Raw genomic sequence first — 15,115 nt, 5'->3', positions numbered from 1 at the left:
ACCCTCTAGCACTATGTCCAGCTGTGTGTGTCATCCCCACCCTCTAGCACTATGTCCAGCTGTGTGTGTCACCCCCACCCTCTAGCACTATGTCCAGCTGTGTGTGTCACCCCCACCCTCTAGCACTATGTCCAGCTGTGTGTGTGTCACCCCCACCCTCTAGCACTATGTCCAGCTGTGTGTGTGTCACCCCCACCCTCTAGCACTATGTCCAGCTGTGTGTGTGTCACCCCCACCCTCTAGCACTATGTCCAGCTGTGTGTGTCACCCCCACCCTCTAGCACTATGTCCAGCTGTGTGTGTCACCCCCACCCTCTAGCACTATGTCCAGCTGTGTGTGTCACCCCCACCCTCTAGCACTATGTCCAGCTGTGTGTGTGTGTCACCCCCACCCTCTAGCACTATGTCCAGCTGTGTGTGTGTCACCCCCACCCTCTAGCACTATGTCCAGCTGTGTGTGTCACCCCCACCCTCTAGCACTATGTCCAGCTGTGTGTGTGTCACCCCCACCCTCTAGCACTATGTCCAGCTGTGTGTGTCACCCCCACCCTCTAGCACTATGTCCAGCTGTGTGTGTGTCACCCCCACCCTCTAGCACTATGTCCAGCTGTGTGTGTCACCCCCACCCTCTAGCACTATGTCCAGCTGTGTGTGTGTCACCCCCACCCTCTAGCACTATGTCCAGCTGTGTGTGTCACCCCCACCCTCTAGCACTATGTCCAGCTGTGTGTGTCACCCCCACCCTCTAGCACTATGTCCAGCTGTGTGTGTGTCACCCCCACCCTCTAGCACTATGTCCAGCTGTGTCTGTGTGTCACCCCCACCCTCTAGCACTATGTCCAGCTGTGTGTGTGTCACCCCCACCCTCTAGCACTATGTCCAGCTGTGTGTGTGTCACCCCCACCCTCTAGCACTATGTCCAGCTGTGTGTGTGTCACCCCCACCCTCTAGCACTATGTCCAGATGTGTGTGTCACCCCCACCCTCTAGCACTATGTCCAGCTGTGTGTGTGCTGCAGGTGGGCCATGGTGGTGTATAAATGTGTCTAAAGGTCAAAGCTGCACACTGTTTTACAGACCCCGTACTAATTTACAGTATAGGAATAATCTATAATGCACCTTCTCATGAATATTGTCTTCCTATCAGTTAGAGCAATGCACCATTCCTCTGTCATGTCAATTGATATTAAGAAATGTCAGACGTAAGTAAATATGAAAAGAGATTAGAAAATTCTCATTCTCCCATCATCTAAATGAGTTATTGATCTAAACCACTGTCTGCTAGAACTGAACTGAACACCACACATTCTCTCTCTGCGTGAAAAATACAGTCATGGTTATCATCTTCCTTCCTTATGACACGCTCAACACTGTTATTAGAACCTTCCCAGTAGCATTACCTTAATATGTGGATCTGAAATCCTTCCTGGACAGAGAGCTAGTGTTATGACATCCGATAGGAGAGTTTGACTCTGTTGCCCCCTCTATCTCATCAGCCATCAGTCAGCTCCCAACCCCCCGCTGTCTCCCCACATGGTGCATCCCGACTGCATCCCGCCTGCCTGCCTCTCTCTCTCTGCTGAAGAAGCCCAAAGGGCATCAGTCACTGCATCTCCAATACAGCTCAATATGACGAGAGAGAGAGAGAGAGAGAGAGAGAGAGAGAGAGAGGGAGAGAAAGAGAAAGAGAGAGAGAGAGAGCTGACATGAAACTAACTGCATCACAACACCTCATCAAAATTCCCTCCTCTGTCTCCCTCTCTCCCTTTCCTTTTCCTTTGGCAGTAAGAACAGACATGTCACATTAACTATTGGAGGAGTCACATTGATACAAGCAGAGTCTCTTCGTCTATCATCTCTCAATGAAGCGTAGGATAATGTATTGGGTCAGGGCTGGGAGATGTCATGCTCCCCTTATTGGACACCCCTCCCTTCCCTTCATCACATTCCCTGATGCTCCCAATTCCTAGATTTCTTCATCACGCTGGTGGGAAATGTGTGTCGTCCTGTCTCTTCATTCCCATCGCTGATGCATTATTTATTTTCCAATTCTGGACTTTCCTGCTCATATTGCTTCTCTCTTTCTCTCTTTCTGTGCGATCCTCCTTGTCCCCCTGTTCCACTGTCTCTGCTCTCTGTTCAGAGCGGTGTTTGAAAGTGTTCTGTTTCTCCATAATCATATTCATTCAAACAGCCTCTGGTTAATGCTTTTACATTCTCAGCTGGGTAAATACCTTAATCATATTCATTACCACATTACAGTGCATTACTCTGTCTCTCTCTCAACTCACATACAGCTGCTTCTATGAAGGGACGCTTATAGCCTTTACACTGAGGCTGCAGCACTAGAGACTGCCTGACTGTTCGTCACAACAGATGGCAGAGAGAGAGGAGGGGAGCGAAGAGGGCGAGCAAGAGTGTGTGTGTGTTTATATGTGTGTGAGTCTGTGTCACACACCTATCAAGCGATGGGTGGGTAAACGCTTGCACAAAATAAAGAAAGGTTTACCCTCCACTACACCACTGGCTATTACTATAGAGATGTTAAGTTCTCCAAGAAGGTTTTCATTACACATAGCCAAACACAGAGAGATATTTTGCTTTGATTATTCATTGAAAAGGCTGGGGAAATAGACTTCCATTATTCCCTGTGTTGTGCTGGCCCGCAATACCTTCATGTGACTGCTCTATAATATGATTGTATGATTGCACTCTGCTGCCTCTTTTGAATAGTACTAGAGCTGTGCGGTGAAAAGTGTTTTCAACCAAGCGACAGTGTGCTCTCAGGTCGTGTTGCAGTGGGTATTGAGCTCATTAAACGTTTCTAATTCACTCCGAGCTATGTGATCGGACGCGGCTCTGTGGCACTTTTCAATTATTATTCAAATGTGAAGAATACGCTCAACAAAGGCCCACCGAGACACGGACCGCTAAAGAGGCTATGCTCACTCAACGACAAGTTTCCGTTGATTCAAACCTATAAATGCACAGAAGACTGTCTCATCCAAAGACACTCAGAAGATATGAAACAGTCTGATAGTTAATCTCCCCATGCTGTTCTGTTCCTGTGCACTGAAGCATGAAGGAAAGAGAAATATAATGAGAAATATACATGGCAGTATACACTGAATAAAAATATAAACGCAACATGCAAAGTGTTTCATGAGCTGAAATAACAAGATAAAAGGTTTCATACACACAAAAAGCGTATTTTTGTGCACAAATTTGTTAACCTCCCTGTGCGTGACCATTTCTACTTTGCCAAGATAATCCATCCACTTGACAGGTGTGGCATATCAACAAGCTGATTAAACAGCATGATCATTACACAGGTGTACCTTGTGCTGGGAATAAAAAGGCCACTCTAAAATGTGCAGTTTTGTCATGAGGGAGGGCGCATACAATTGGCATGCTGACTGCAGGAATGTCCACCAGAGCTGTTGCCAGATAATTTAATGTTAATTTCTCTACCATAAACCTACACCAATGTCGTTTTAGAGAATTTGGCAGTACGTCCAACTGGCCTCACAAACACACACTACATGTAACCACGCCAGGCCAGGACCTCCACATCCGGGATCGTCTGAGACCAGCCACCTGTCAGAAACCATCTCAAGGAAGATCATCTGTGTGCTCGTCATCCTCACCAGGGTCGTAACCAACTTCAGTTGGCAAATGCTCACATTTGATGGCCACTGGCACGCTGGAGAAGTTTGCTCTAACAGATGAACACCTGTTTCAACTGTACCAGGCAGATGGCAGACAGAGTGTATGGCGTCGTGTGGGAAAGGGGTGAGCTGATGTTAATGTTGTGACCAGAGAGCCCCATGGTGGCGGTGGGGTTGTGTTACGGGCAGGCATAAGCTACGGACAACGAATACAATTGCATTTTATTGATGGCAAGTTGAATGCACAGAGATAACGTGATGAGATCCTGAGGCCCATTGTTGTGCCATTCATCCGCCGCCATCACCTCATGTTTCAGCATGATAATGCACGGCCCCGTGTCACAAAGATCTTTAAACAATTCCTGGAAGCTGAAAATTTCCCAGTTCTTCCATGGCCTGCATACTCACCAGACATGCTCTGGATCAACGTGCACGACAGCATGTTCCAGTTCCCGCCAATATCCAGCAACTTCGCACAGCCACTGAAGAGGAGAGGGACAACATTCCACAGGCCACAATACAACATCCTGATCAACTCTATGTGGAGGAGATGTGTCGCGCTGCAGGAGGTAAATGATAGTTACAGCAGATACCAACTGGTTTTCTGATCCACGCTCCTACCTTTTTTTTTGAGGTATCGGTGACCAACAGATGCATATCTATATTCTCCGTCATGTGAAATTCATCGATTAGGGACTAATGAACTTATTTCAATTGACAAATTTCCTTATATGAACTGTAGCTCAGTTAAATCTTTGAAATTGTTGCATGTTGCGTTTATATTTTTGTTCAGTGTAGTTTATTTCAAGGAATACCAATGTACAGTTTCATAGGCTTTCAGCTTCACGGTTTAAAAACCTCACCCTAAATACTCTCCTCTCGCTCTCCCCCATCATCCTCCTCCAGATGACCATAAGTTCAGTGAGGCGACTGCAGTCCTGTTCACGTGGATCGACCGTGGTGAGGTCAACCGGCGGTCGGCCAATAACTTCTATTCTATGATCCAGTCGGCCAATAGCCACGTCCGGAGGCTGATGAGTGAGAAGGCCCAGCACGAGGAGGAGATGGAGCTAGCCAAGGAGACATTTAAAAATGCCCTGCTGGCCATATTGACTCAGTGTAAGCATCTAACTAGACACACTATACACTAACTGTGACACTTTATTCCCATAAACCCATCCTAGACACAGTGTACTACAGTTCCCTTCACAAAGCACTAAAGACCAGTTGTTCTATACAGCTGTACAGTGATAAGCCAGTAGTTAGGGAGGATGACAGAGGTCAGAGCCCAGACAAAGGTAAGTACAGTACAGTGTCCTGAGCTTTCTACAGGAGAGGACCAGCTGATCTACCTAACTCCCAGGTAGGCATCGTAGAACTGTATCCCTCCAGCAGGCACTCTCAAACAATGTCAATGTACAGTACGGACTGATATTGAAATGATATTAAATGGAATCTGGAAAGACAATGAGATGAAAACAAGATTCATCAACGTCTTATGACTGTTTACACGGTCCTATTTTGAATGGTATTTGTTGTGTTCTACACCGGTAATAAACCGGTTATAGTCCTCTGGTGCTGCTTTAATATGGACAGTGCAGAGATCCAGAATCACCAGAAGAGGGGATGATGAGGGGGTGTAGTTTTAATGTTGATGTGGTCACAGTGCACTTGTCCAGTAGTAATAGTGACACTTTTTAAACCCCCTGTTGTTTACTGAAGAGGAACATGACAGTATGCAGTTAGAACAGAGCTACACTTTAAAGACAACCTTCTACTGGTGGAAAGGATGGTGATGACTGCCATAACTTCCTAAAAGAGTTCTGAATGATTCAGGACAAATTAAACGAGACATATTTTATGTAAGTTCAATAGTATGCCTAGACGTACTCTATCCATGAAAACATGTAGTATTGTAGAATGTTGTCTTTGACAGTCCTGATGGAACTGAATCAGCAGGTATGAAATGTAAGTACTGTTCAGCACTGGGGAGGAGTCACCAGGTAATGCAATGAGCAGCATTTAACCATATCAGACCCTACAAACCAACAAAAACAATGTGTCAAAATCACAACCCACCCAATGATTCTCAATATCGTCGCTGTCAGATGAAAACCTTGTAACTCAATTATTTCCAATGACTCTATGACCAAGTTTCATAATTGTATGTTAGTTAAAGCTGGCATCCATAGCGGTGAAACTGCCACGTCCTTCTGCGATATTACGACAACAAAGACTTTACCTTAAACAACAAACACTTTTTTTTCATTGCATGATAGAACAGCAGAGTATGTACAACGATATTTTTTTACCAAGAGGCCGAAAGCTTCTTTCTTACTTGAATAAACAAAAACAATAACAAATGTACCTAGGCCGACCCTTGGAGACGTTTCATCTAAATGAGATTCCAACTTTAATGACAAAATATGGACGTCTTTTTACATTTCCTGAAACGTTTCTGTTTTGGAGATAAGAAGCTTTCATCCCACAGCGATGATATGTTGGTGGGTGGTACAGGTAAATGCAATGGGGTCTACTAACCCAGGCTGGCAGAATGAAGCTCCCTAGTGTCTCCTCTGTGTGCTGTTGTGCCTGGGTGGTGCAGTAGGATCTAAGCTCTACATAAAGCCTTGTCTTGTCTTGACTCCCCTGTTCACCCCAAGTCGAGCAGATCACGGCTGTGTTCACCGCTGCCTCCAGGCAGAAGGCATGGGACCATTTCTCTAAAGCGCAGCGCAAGAACATAGACATTTGGAGAAAGCAGTGTGAGGTTGGTACTCTCTCCTTACCCCCTTATTCCTTGTCATGTTTGGACTCCTCAGGACAGGTTAACAGACAGACACTCTAGCCGGGTTGACATGAGTCCTACTGTGTTTCATTTAGCTGTTGTTGCAGACTGCTGTGGCCTCACAGATACACAGACAGATGGACAGACAGCTGTGGCCTCACAGATACACAGACAGATGGACAGACTGCTGTGGCCTCACAGATACACAGACAGATGGACAGACTGCTGTGGCCTCACAGATACACAGACAGATGGACAGACTTCTGTGGCCTCACAGCTACACAGACAGATGGACAGACTGCTGTGGCCTCACAGCTACACAGACAGATGGACAGACTGCTGTGGCCTCACAGATACACAGACAGATGGACAGCCAGCCATGCTGTTCTGATCTTCTGATGCTGTGTGTTTCTCTTCAACAGTGCCATTCGTAGACTTTTTCCTCACATCGATGAAACGCGCACGTACACACGCACTCACACAGAGGCGGTAGGTAGCTTAACGGTTAGATCATTGGGCCAGTTAACCGAAAGGTTGTATGTTCGAATCCCTGAGCCGACCAGGTGAAAAATCTGTGCCTTTGAGCAAGGTACTGAACCATTATTGCTCCAGGGTTGCTGTTTATTATGGCAGACCCTGGCTGTGACCCCACTCTCTGAGGGAGAGTTGGGATATGCAAAAAACACATTTCCAAATAGGACAAATATAAGCACCCACCAAATTGTTTATTTTATTACACACACACACACACACACACACACACACACACACGTAACCTTCCAGAAAGTGTGAGTGGGTGCTATGGCAACAGAGGCTTCCAGGGTTAAGACAGATAAATAATTCATTGGGAGTACAACGAGTCAGCATTCTGGATTATTCATTACGTAAGGGATAATCAAGGCTATGCGTTCTCTGAAAAATAGTGCACGAAATGGAAAGTGTATTCCACAACGTGTTAGTGGAGTAGAACTAACCTTCCACGGAGTTGCATTATTTTCCATAGAACGCATAGAGCCCTGAGTTGATTATCCCTTTTGTATCATGGCTATAAATTAACATATTTGCGCTAGAAATCTATTAATTTGCCAGTAGAAATGTGACAACATCCACTGACTTAGCTAGCAAGTTCACTAGCTAGCTAGATAGCTACAGTAGTTGCCTTGGTAACCAGGCAAACAGACATGTTACCTTAGCTAACCAAACCGTCATCCTAGCTTGCTATTATGAAAATCGAATGAACTTCATAGCCATTGGATTATACCATACAATTATACTGTGCATTCTAAGGAAATAATGCACTCTCTAGAATGCCCTTCAAACCAATCAGAAACGAGTATTCAACAATATCATGGTATAAATGTTAGTTATCACTTTTATTAGAACTAAACAAAAACATCCTATAAATCTCATGGAATCTGGATATTTTTGATTGAAGAAACACAAACCTGGATCTGAATCAGATTATTATACACCCCATTGGTTTTAATTTGGCCATTTGGTGACCGTGACAATGTATTGAAGTGAATTGAAAGTAATGACCAGGTATATGAGGGTGCCTATCTGTGGGGGCCAGAGTTATCAGGACAGATGTTAACCTAATGTGACCATTCATACTAGGATTGGGCGGTATCCAGATGTTCATGCCATCATACTGTTCCTGTACCATACCGGGGTGTACGGTATTACCGGCAGTGCACACAAGGGGCGCTATTTATTTCCAAACATTTAAAAAACGCATACAGTACAGTATACCGCCCAAGCCTAAGTCAAACTGTAAGACGTCTATGTTCATACAGTACATGTCTCTAACTCAAGTCAGTGAGAAAGGAATCATGCCATGTCTATTGTCAGAGCAACCAGAGGTAAGGCATTGCTTTGGAAGAAGTGACACACAGTAACAGTACACACTATGGAGTGAGTCTGCTAGCATGCCACAATTGTGAAATCCCTTGTTAAGGGTCAGTAGTATGCTTGGTAAGTGTTCAAGTAGTTCAAGTAATTACTGTAACACTGCAGCCTGAAGCGTCATAGATTATCTGAATGACAAATGGCTGTGAATTAATGATCTATTGATGTCAGTATCAACATCCTCCATGACAGTAGTATGAAATTACAGTTTGAATATGAACTGATAATGGACACTGCAGAAATCATGAGATCAGATACGTCTCTAAACACCATTGGATCCCTCCGTCTTCATGCCCTACTGTAGTTTCTAGGGAAAAAGCTCTGGCTGGTTCAGTACTGCAGCTGAGGCTTTCTGTGCTCACAGTCACACTTAACAAATCCCTGCATCTAAACCTCTCTCCCTTTCTCTCTCTCTCCCTTCTCCTCTCATAACTCTATCACACTCTCCTATAGCTGAGTCATTGGCTAAGCTTATTTACTTTATCTGAGGAGAGATTTCACAGTGGTGGTATTAGACAGCCTCACAGCTGAGACACTTCTAGTTATCAGAGCAGCTGGAAGAATGAGATGTTTTCTATGCTCCTCCTTCTTTATCATGTTAAAAAAGGAACCGTTCAAACTGCAGATCTAGGATCAGTTTACCCTACCCAACTAAATCCTAACCATAACCCGTCAGGAAGTGAAACACAAAACTGATGTTAGATCAGTGTCTAGGGGCAATTTGATTCTCTTCCACCACAGACTCATTTTAAGGTACAACCTATATAATTTTTTATTTTAGAACACATTACCAAGAGCAGTCTGGTTGAAACCATTTTTAGACAGGCATATGGCTGGGTGTATAGTACTGAGACACTGAGGGGTTCCTTGTGTTGTGATGTGACAGGAGCTGAGGAATGCCCACAGTGAGGAGATCATGGGGATTCGCCGGGAGGAGGAGATGGAGATGTCTGACGACGACTCGGATGAGAGCCCCTGTAAGAAGATACGCATGGAGGAAAATGGTAGGACAGGCACGAGCCCAATCCCAAACTTACCCCTGGCATAGTCCCTAGCCCTTGGCCCTTAACCCTTGGCCCCTAAGCACTTATACCTTTTAATGATGGCAGACCATTGTAGCGAAAAAATCACCAGACTGCTAAAGTATACAGTGCCTTCAGAAAGGATTACTCTAGGGTTATGCCTGTGTTTGGCTCTATTCCATTTACTTGCCAATGACAAGGATACCCATAACATGATGCAGCCACCACCGTGCTTGAAAATATATTCAGCAGTTTTACTTTAGTGCCTTATTGAAAACAGGATACATGTTTTAGAAATATTTGTATTCTGTAAATGCTTCCTTCTTTTCACTCTGTCATTTAGGTTAGTATTGTGGAGTAACTACAATGTTGTTGATCCATCTTCAGTTTTCTCCAATCACAACCATTAAACTCTGTAACTCTGAAAGTCACAATTGGCCTCATGGTGAAATCCCTGAGTGGTTTCCTTCCTCTTCAGCAACTGAGTTAGGAAGGACATCTGTATCTTTGTAGTGACTGGGTGTATTGATACACCATCCAAAGTGTAAATAATAACTAAACCATACACAAAGGGATATTCAATGTCTGCTTTTTTTTATTTTGACCCATCTACCAATAGGCACCCATCTTTGCGAGGCATTGGAAAACATCCCTGGTCTTTGTGTGTGTGTGTGCGTGCATGCATATGTGTATTTGTGTGTGTATGTTGTGTCGAAATCTCTCTCCCCAGGTGTGTGTCTTGTGTCTAACCCTCTCTCCCCTCCAGGTGTGTGTGTTTTGTGTCTAACCCTCTCTCCCCTCCTCCTCTCCAGGTGTGTGTGGCCAGTCTGGGGCCTCTCTGAGGGAGGAGAATGACTCTCTGCGTTGGCAGCTGGACGCCTACAGGAATGAGGTGGAGCTGCTGAGGAAGGAGCAAGGCAAGGCTTGCCGCCCTGACGACCCTGAACACTTCCCCGACACACACACACACCTGCTGCAGCAGAGCATGCACAACATGCAACAGGTACACACACACACCTGCTACAGCAGAGCATGCACAACATGCAACAGGTACACACACACACCTGCTACAGCAGAGCATGCACAACGTGCAACAGGTACACACACACACCTGCTACAGCAGAGCATGCACAACATGCAACAGGTACACACACACACCTGCTACAGCAGAGCATGCACAACATGCAACAGGTACACACACACACCTGCTACAGCAACATGCAGCAGTTACAACATTCCACCATCTACGCCTGTATCATACTGCACCTGTGTTCACACCTGTGAGTCCGCCAGGTCAGAGGCAGTAGTGATGACAATGCGGTATATTGATTGGTGTATTTCTATGCTTTTATTTTACCCTTATTTTACTAGATAAAGTTGACTGAGAACACATTTTCATTAACAGTGTAATGAACACGAGGTGAGACAGAGAACTGGTTTCCAGCACAGGGTGCAGCAGGTGTTTATTGCAAAGGACCACAGGAGGCGGCAGGTAGCTGGGTCCAGGGGCAAATCAAATCAAATGTATTTATATAGCCCTTCGTACATCAGCTGATATCTCAAAGTGCTGTACAGAAACCCAGCCTAAAACCCCAAACAGCAAGCAATGCAGGTGTAGAAGCACAGTGGCTAGGAAAAACTCCCTAGAAAGGCCGAAACCTAGGAAGAAACCAGGCTATGTGGGGTGGCCAGTCCTCTTCTGGCTGTGCCGGGTGGAGAATATAACAGAAGATGTTCAAATGTTCACAAATGACCAGCATGGTCAAATAATAGGTCATACACAGGTGGTCCAAAAAGGCAACAGTACAGGGAGGGAAAAGGCTAGTAACGTCATCCGGGAGATCAGGCAATAGGTAGATAACAGGAAATCCGATAGGCTAAGGTACAGGCAGGGAATAGGCTAAAGACGTTGTTAGTGAGGCAGGCAAAAACTATTATACACGGGAGGAGTAAATCACAGGAAACCCAGAGCTCAGAAAGACATGTCACAAAACAAACAATACCTCACAGTGATGGGGTGCAAAGAACTGAACTAAATAGTGTGTGATAATGACATACAGGTGTGTGAACAGGTGATTAGAATTCAGGTGATTGGGGTCTGGAGAGTGAGCAGTGTTCAGGGGATCTATGTGTTTGAGAGTGTGAGTTGGAAGCAGACCTTACAAACAGCAACGACCTGGGGAATAGTTGTCCTGCCTGAGCATTCAAAATGTGGGCTGGGCCTGAAGATGACTCTATAATAATAAGATAAATCAAATCATGTAACTTTAGGGTGTCAGGGAGAATGTATTGAGTAAAAGGTACATTATTTTATTTAGGTAGTGAAGTAAAAGTAGTCAAAAACATAAATAGTAAAGTCAAGTACAGATACCCCAAAAAACAACTTAAGTAAAAATACTTGTAAGGACTACTTAAATATTTTACACCACTGAGTAATTAAAAAGCATAAATACAACACAGTGCCATCACATGCTGCAGGTATTTGGACCAGTGCTTTCCCTAGCAAAAGGTCATAGCACAAGTACATAGGAGCACTCTGATGTATTCTGAGTCTCCTGTCCACCACAATCCCAATCCCTCCCTTTACAACCTGACTCAGACAGACCAACACACAGTCACATCTCTGCTTACTGCTGTTTCTGCTTACTCTACACTAACACCTTCTGCCACTGGTGTCACCTCTGTGTTCATCATCTTCTCTGTTGTTCCTGTCCTCCCAGCACTGTGTGGTTCTCTCTCTCTAACTGTGTTGTGGTCTGTTGTGTAACTGTCTCTCTCTCTCTAACTGTGTTGTGGTCTGTTGTGTAAAATGTCTCTCTCTCTCTCTCTCTCTAACTGTGTTGTGGTCTGTTGTGTAACTGTCTCCCTCTCTCTAACTGTGTTGTGGTCTGTTGTGTAACTGTCTCTCTATCTAACTGTGTTGTTGTCTGTTGTGTAAATGTCTCTCTCTCTCTCTCTCTCTAACTGTGTTGTGGTCTGTTGTGTAACTGTCTCTCTCTCTAACTGTGTTGTGGTCTGTTGTGTAACTGTCTCTCTATCTAACTGTGTTGTGGTCTGTTGTGTAACTGTCTCTCTCTCTCTCTAACTGTGTTGTGGTCTGTTGTGTAACTGTCTCTCTCTCTCTCTCTCTAACTGTGTTGTGGTCTGTTGTGTAACTGTCTCTCTCTCTCTCTAACTGTGTTGTGGTCTGTTGTGTAACTGTCTCTCTATCTAACTGTGTTGTGGTCTGTTGTGTAACTGTCTCTCTCTCTCTCTAACTGTGTTGTGGTCTGTTGTGTAACTGTCTCTCTCTCTCTCTAACTGTGTTGTGGTCTGTTGTGTAACTGTCTCTCTCTCTCTGACTGTGTTGTGGTCTGTTGTGTAACTGTCTCTCTCTCTAACTGTGTTGTGGTCTGTTGTGTAACTGTCTCTCTATCTAACTGTGTTGTGGTCTGTTGTGTAACTGTCTCTCTCTCTCTCTAACTGTGTTGTGGTCTGTTGTGTAACTGTCTCTCTCTCTCTCTCTCTAACTGTGTTGTGGTCTGTTGTGTAACTGTCTCTCTCTCTCTCTAACTGTGTTGTGGTCTGTTGTGTAACTGTCTCTCTATCTAACTGTGTTGTGGTCTGTTGTGTAACTGTCTCTCTCTCTCTCTAACTGTGTTGTGGTCTGTTGTGTAACTGTCTCTCTCTCTCTCTCTAACTGTGTTGTGGTCTGTTGTGTAACTGTCTCTCTCTCTCTAACTGTGTTGTGGTCTGTTGTGTAACTGTCTCTCTCTCTCTCTCTAACTGTGTTGTGGTCTGTTGTGTAACTGTCTCTCTATCTAACTGTGTTGTGGTCTGTTGTGTAACTGTCTCTCTCTCTCTCTAACTGTGTTGTGGTCTGTTGTGTAACTGTCTCTCTCTCTCTCTAACTGTGTTGTGGTCTGTTGTGTAACTGTCTCTCTCTCTCTCTAACTGTGTTGTGGTCTGTTGTGTAACTGTCTCTCTCTCTCTAACTGTGTTGTGGTCTGTTGTGTAACTGTCTCTCTATCTAACTGTGTTGTGGTCTGTTGTGTAACTGTCTCTCTTTCTCTCTCTAACTGTGTTGTGGTCTGTTGCGTAACTGTCTCTCTCTCTAACTGTGTTGTGGTCTGTTGTGTAACTGTCTCTCTATCTAACTGTGTTGTGGTCTGTTGTGTAACTGTCTCTCTATCTAACTGTGTTGTGGTCTGTTGTGTAACTGTCTCTCTATCTAACTGTGTTCAAATCAAGTCAAATCAAACTTTATTTGTCACATGCACCGAATACAACAAGTGTAGACCTTACAAGCCCTTAACCAACAGTGCAGTTCAAGAAGAGTTAAGTAATTATTTACCAAATAAACTAAAGTAAAAAAATTCTAAAAAGTAGCACAATAAAATAACGAGGCTATATACAGGGGGTACCGGTTAGTTGAGTGTGCGGGGGTAGAGGTTAGTTGAGGTAATTTGTACATGTAGGTAGGTGTGTAGGTAGGGGTAAAGTGACTATACATAGATAATAAACAGAGAGTAGCAGCAGTGTAGAAAACAAATGGGGGAAGGGGTGTCAATGTAAATAGTCCGGTGGCCATTTGATTAATTGTTCAGGAGTCATATGGCTTGGGGGTAGAAGCTGTTAAGGAGCCTTTTGGTCTTAGACTTGGTGCTCCGGTACCGCTTGCCGTGTGGTAGCAGAGAGAACAGTCTATGACTTGGGTGACTGGAGTCTCTGACAATTTTATGGGCTTTCCTCTGACACTGCCTAGTATATAGGTCCTGGATGGCAGGAAGCTTGGCCCCAGTGATGTACTGGGCTGTTCGCACTACCCTCTGTAGCACCTTACGGTCAGATGCCGAGCAGTTGCCATACCAGGTGGTGATGCAACTGGTCAGGATGCTCTCGATGGTGCAGCTGTAGAACATTTTAAGGATCTGGGGACCCAGGCCAAATCTTTTCAGTCTCTTGGGGGGGGAAAGGTGTTGTCGAGCCCTCTTCATGTCTGTCTTGGTGTGTTTGGACCATGATAGTTTGTCGGTGATGTGGACACCAAGGAATTTGAAACTCTCGACCCGCTCAACTACAGCCGGGTTGATGTTAATGAGGGCCTGTTAGGCCGCCTTTTCATGTAGTCCAGGTTCAGCTCCTTTGTCTTGCTAACATTGAGGGAGATATTGTTGTGCTGGCACCACACTGCCAGTTCTCTGACCTCCTCCTATAGGCAGTCTCATCATTGTCAGTGATCAGGCCTACCACTGTTGTGTCTTCAGCAAACTTAATGATGATGTTGGAGTCTTGTTTGGCCACGCAGTCGTGGGTGAACAGGGAGTACAGGAGGGGACTAAGTACACACCCATGAGGGGCCCCAGTGTTGTGGTCTGTTGTGTAACTGTCTCTCTCTCTAACTGTGTTGTGGTCTGTTGTGTAACTGACTCTCTCTCTAACTGTGTTGTAGTCTGTTGTGTAACTCTCTCTCTAACTGTGTTGTAGTCTGTTGTGTAACTGTCTCTCTAACTGTGTTGTAGTCTGTTGTGTAACTGTCTCTCTATCTAACTGTGTTGTAGTCTGTTGTGTAACTGTCTCTCTAACTGTGTTGTGGTCTGTTGTGTAACTGTCTCTCTTTCTCTCTCTAACTGTGTTGTAGTCTGTTGTGTAACTGTCTCTCTTTCTCTCTCTAACTGTGTTGTGGTCTGTTGTGTAACTGTCTCTCTCTCTAACTGTGTTGTAGTCTGTTGTGTAACTGTCTCTCTATCT

At 44.8% G+C, this 15,115-nt stretch overlaps 1 protein-coding gene across 5 annotated transcripts in view; it reads left to right on the top strand.

Annotated features, from left to right (window-relative positions):
* enox1 (ecto-NOX disulfide-thiol exchanger 1) overlaps positions 1–15,115 on the top strand; it is a 116,408-nt gene that overhangs the window by 79,366 nt on the left and 21,927 nt on the right. For 4 of the 5 annotated variants that reach the window (XM_036974888.2, XM_036974889.2, XM_036974890.2 and 1 more), the window contains exons 7-10: positions 4,574–4,786; positions 6,331–6,437; positions 9,250–9,367; positions 10,198–10,388. In XM_036974888.2, the coding sequence (XP_036830783.2) occupies positions 4,574–4,786; positions 6,331–6,437; positions 9,250–9,367; positions 10,198–10,388 (629 nt within the window). The remainder of the gene's footprint in view (positions 1–4,573; positions 4,787–6,330; positions 6,438–9,249; positions 9,368–10,197; positions 10,389–15,115) is intronic. The other variant, XR_016494973.1, reaches the window with a different exon arrangement.

Source organism: Oncorhynchus mykiss, chromosome 3 (genome assembly GCF_057628025.1).
Source record: "Oncorhynchus mykiss isolate SJ-2025 chromosome 3, ASM5762802v1, whole genome shotgun sequence".
In the NCBI taxonomy this organism is placed as follows: Eukaryota; Metazoa; Chordata; class Actinopteri; order Salmoniformes; family Salmonidae; genus Oncorhynchus; species Oncorhynchus mykiss.
This window is presented reverse-complemented; position numbering and strand designations above follow the sequence as displayed.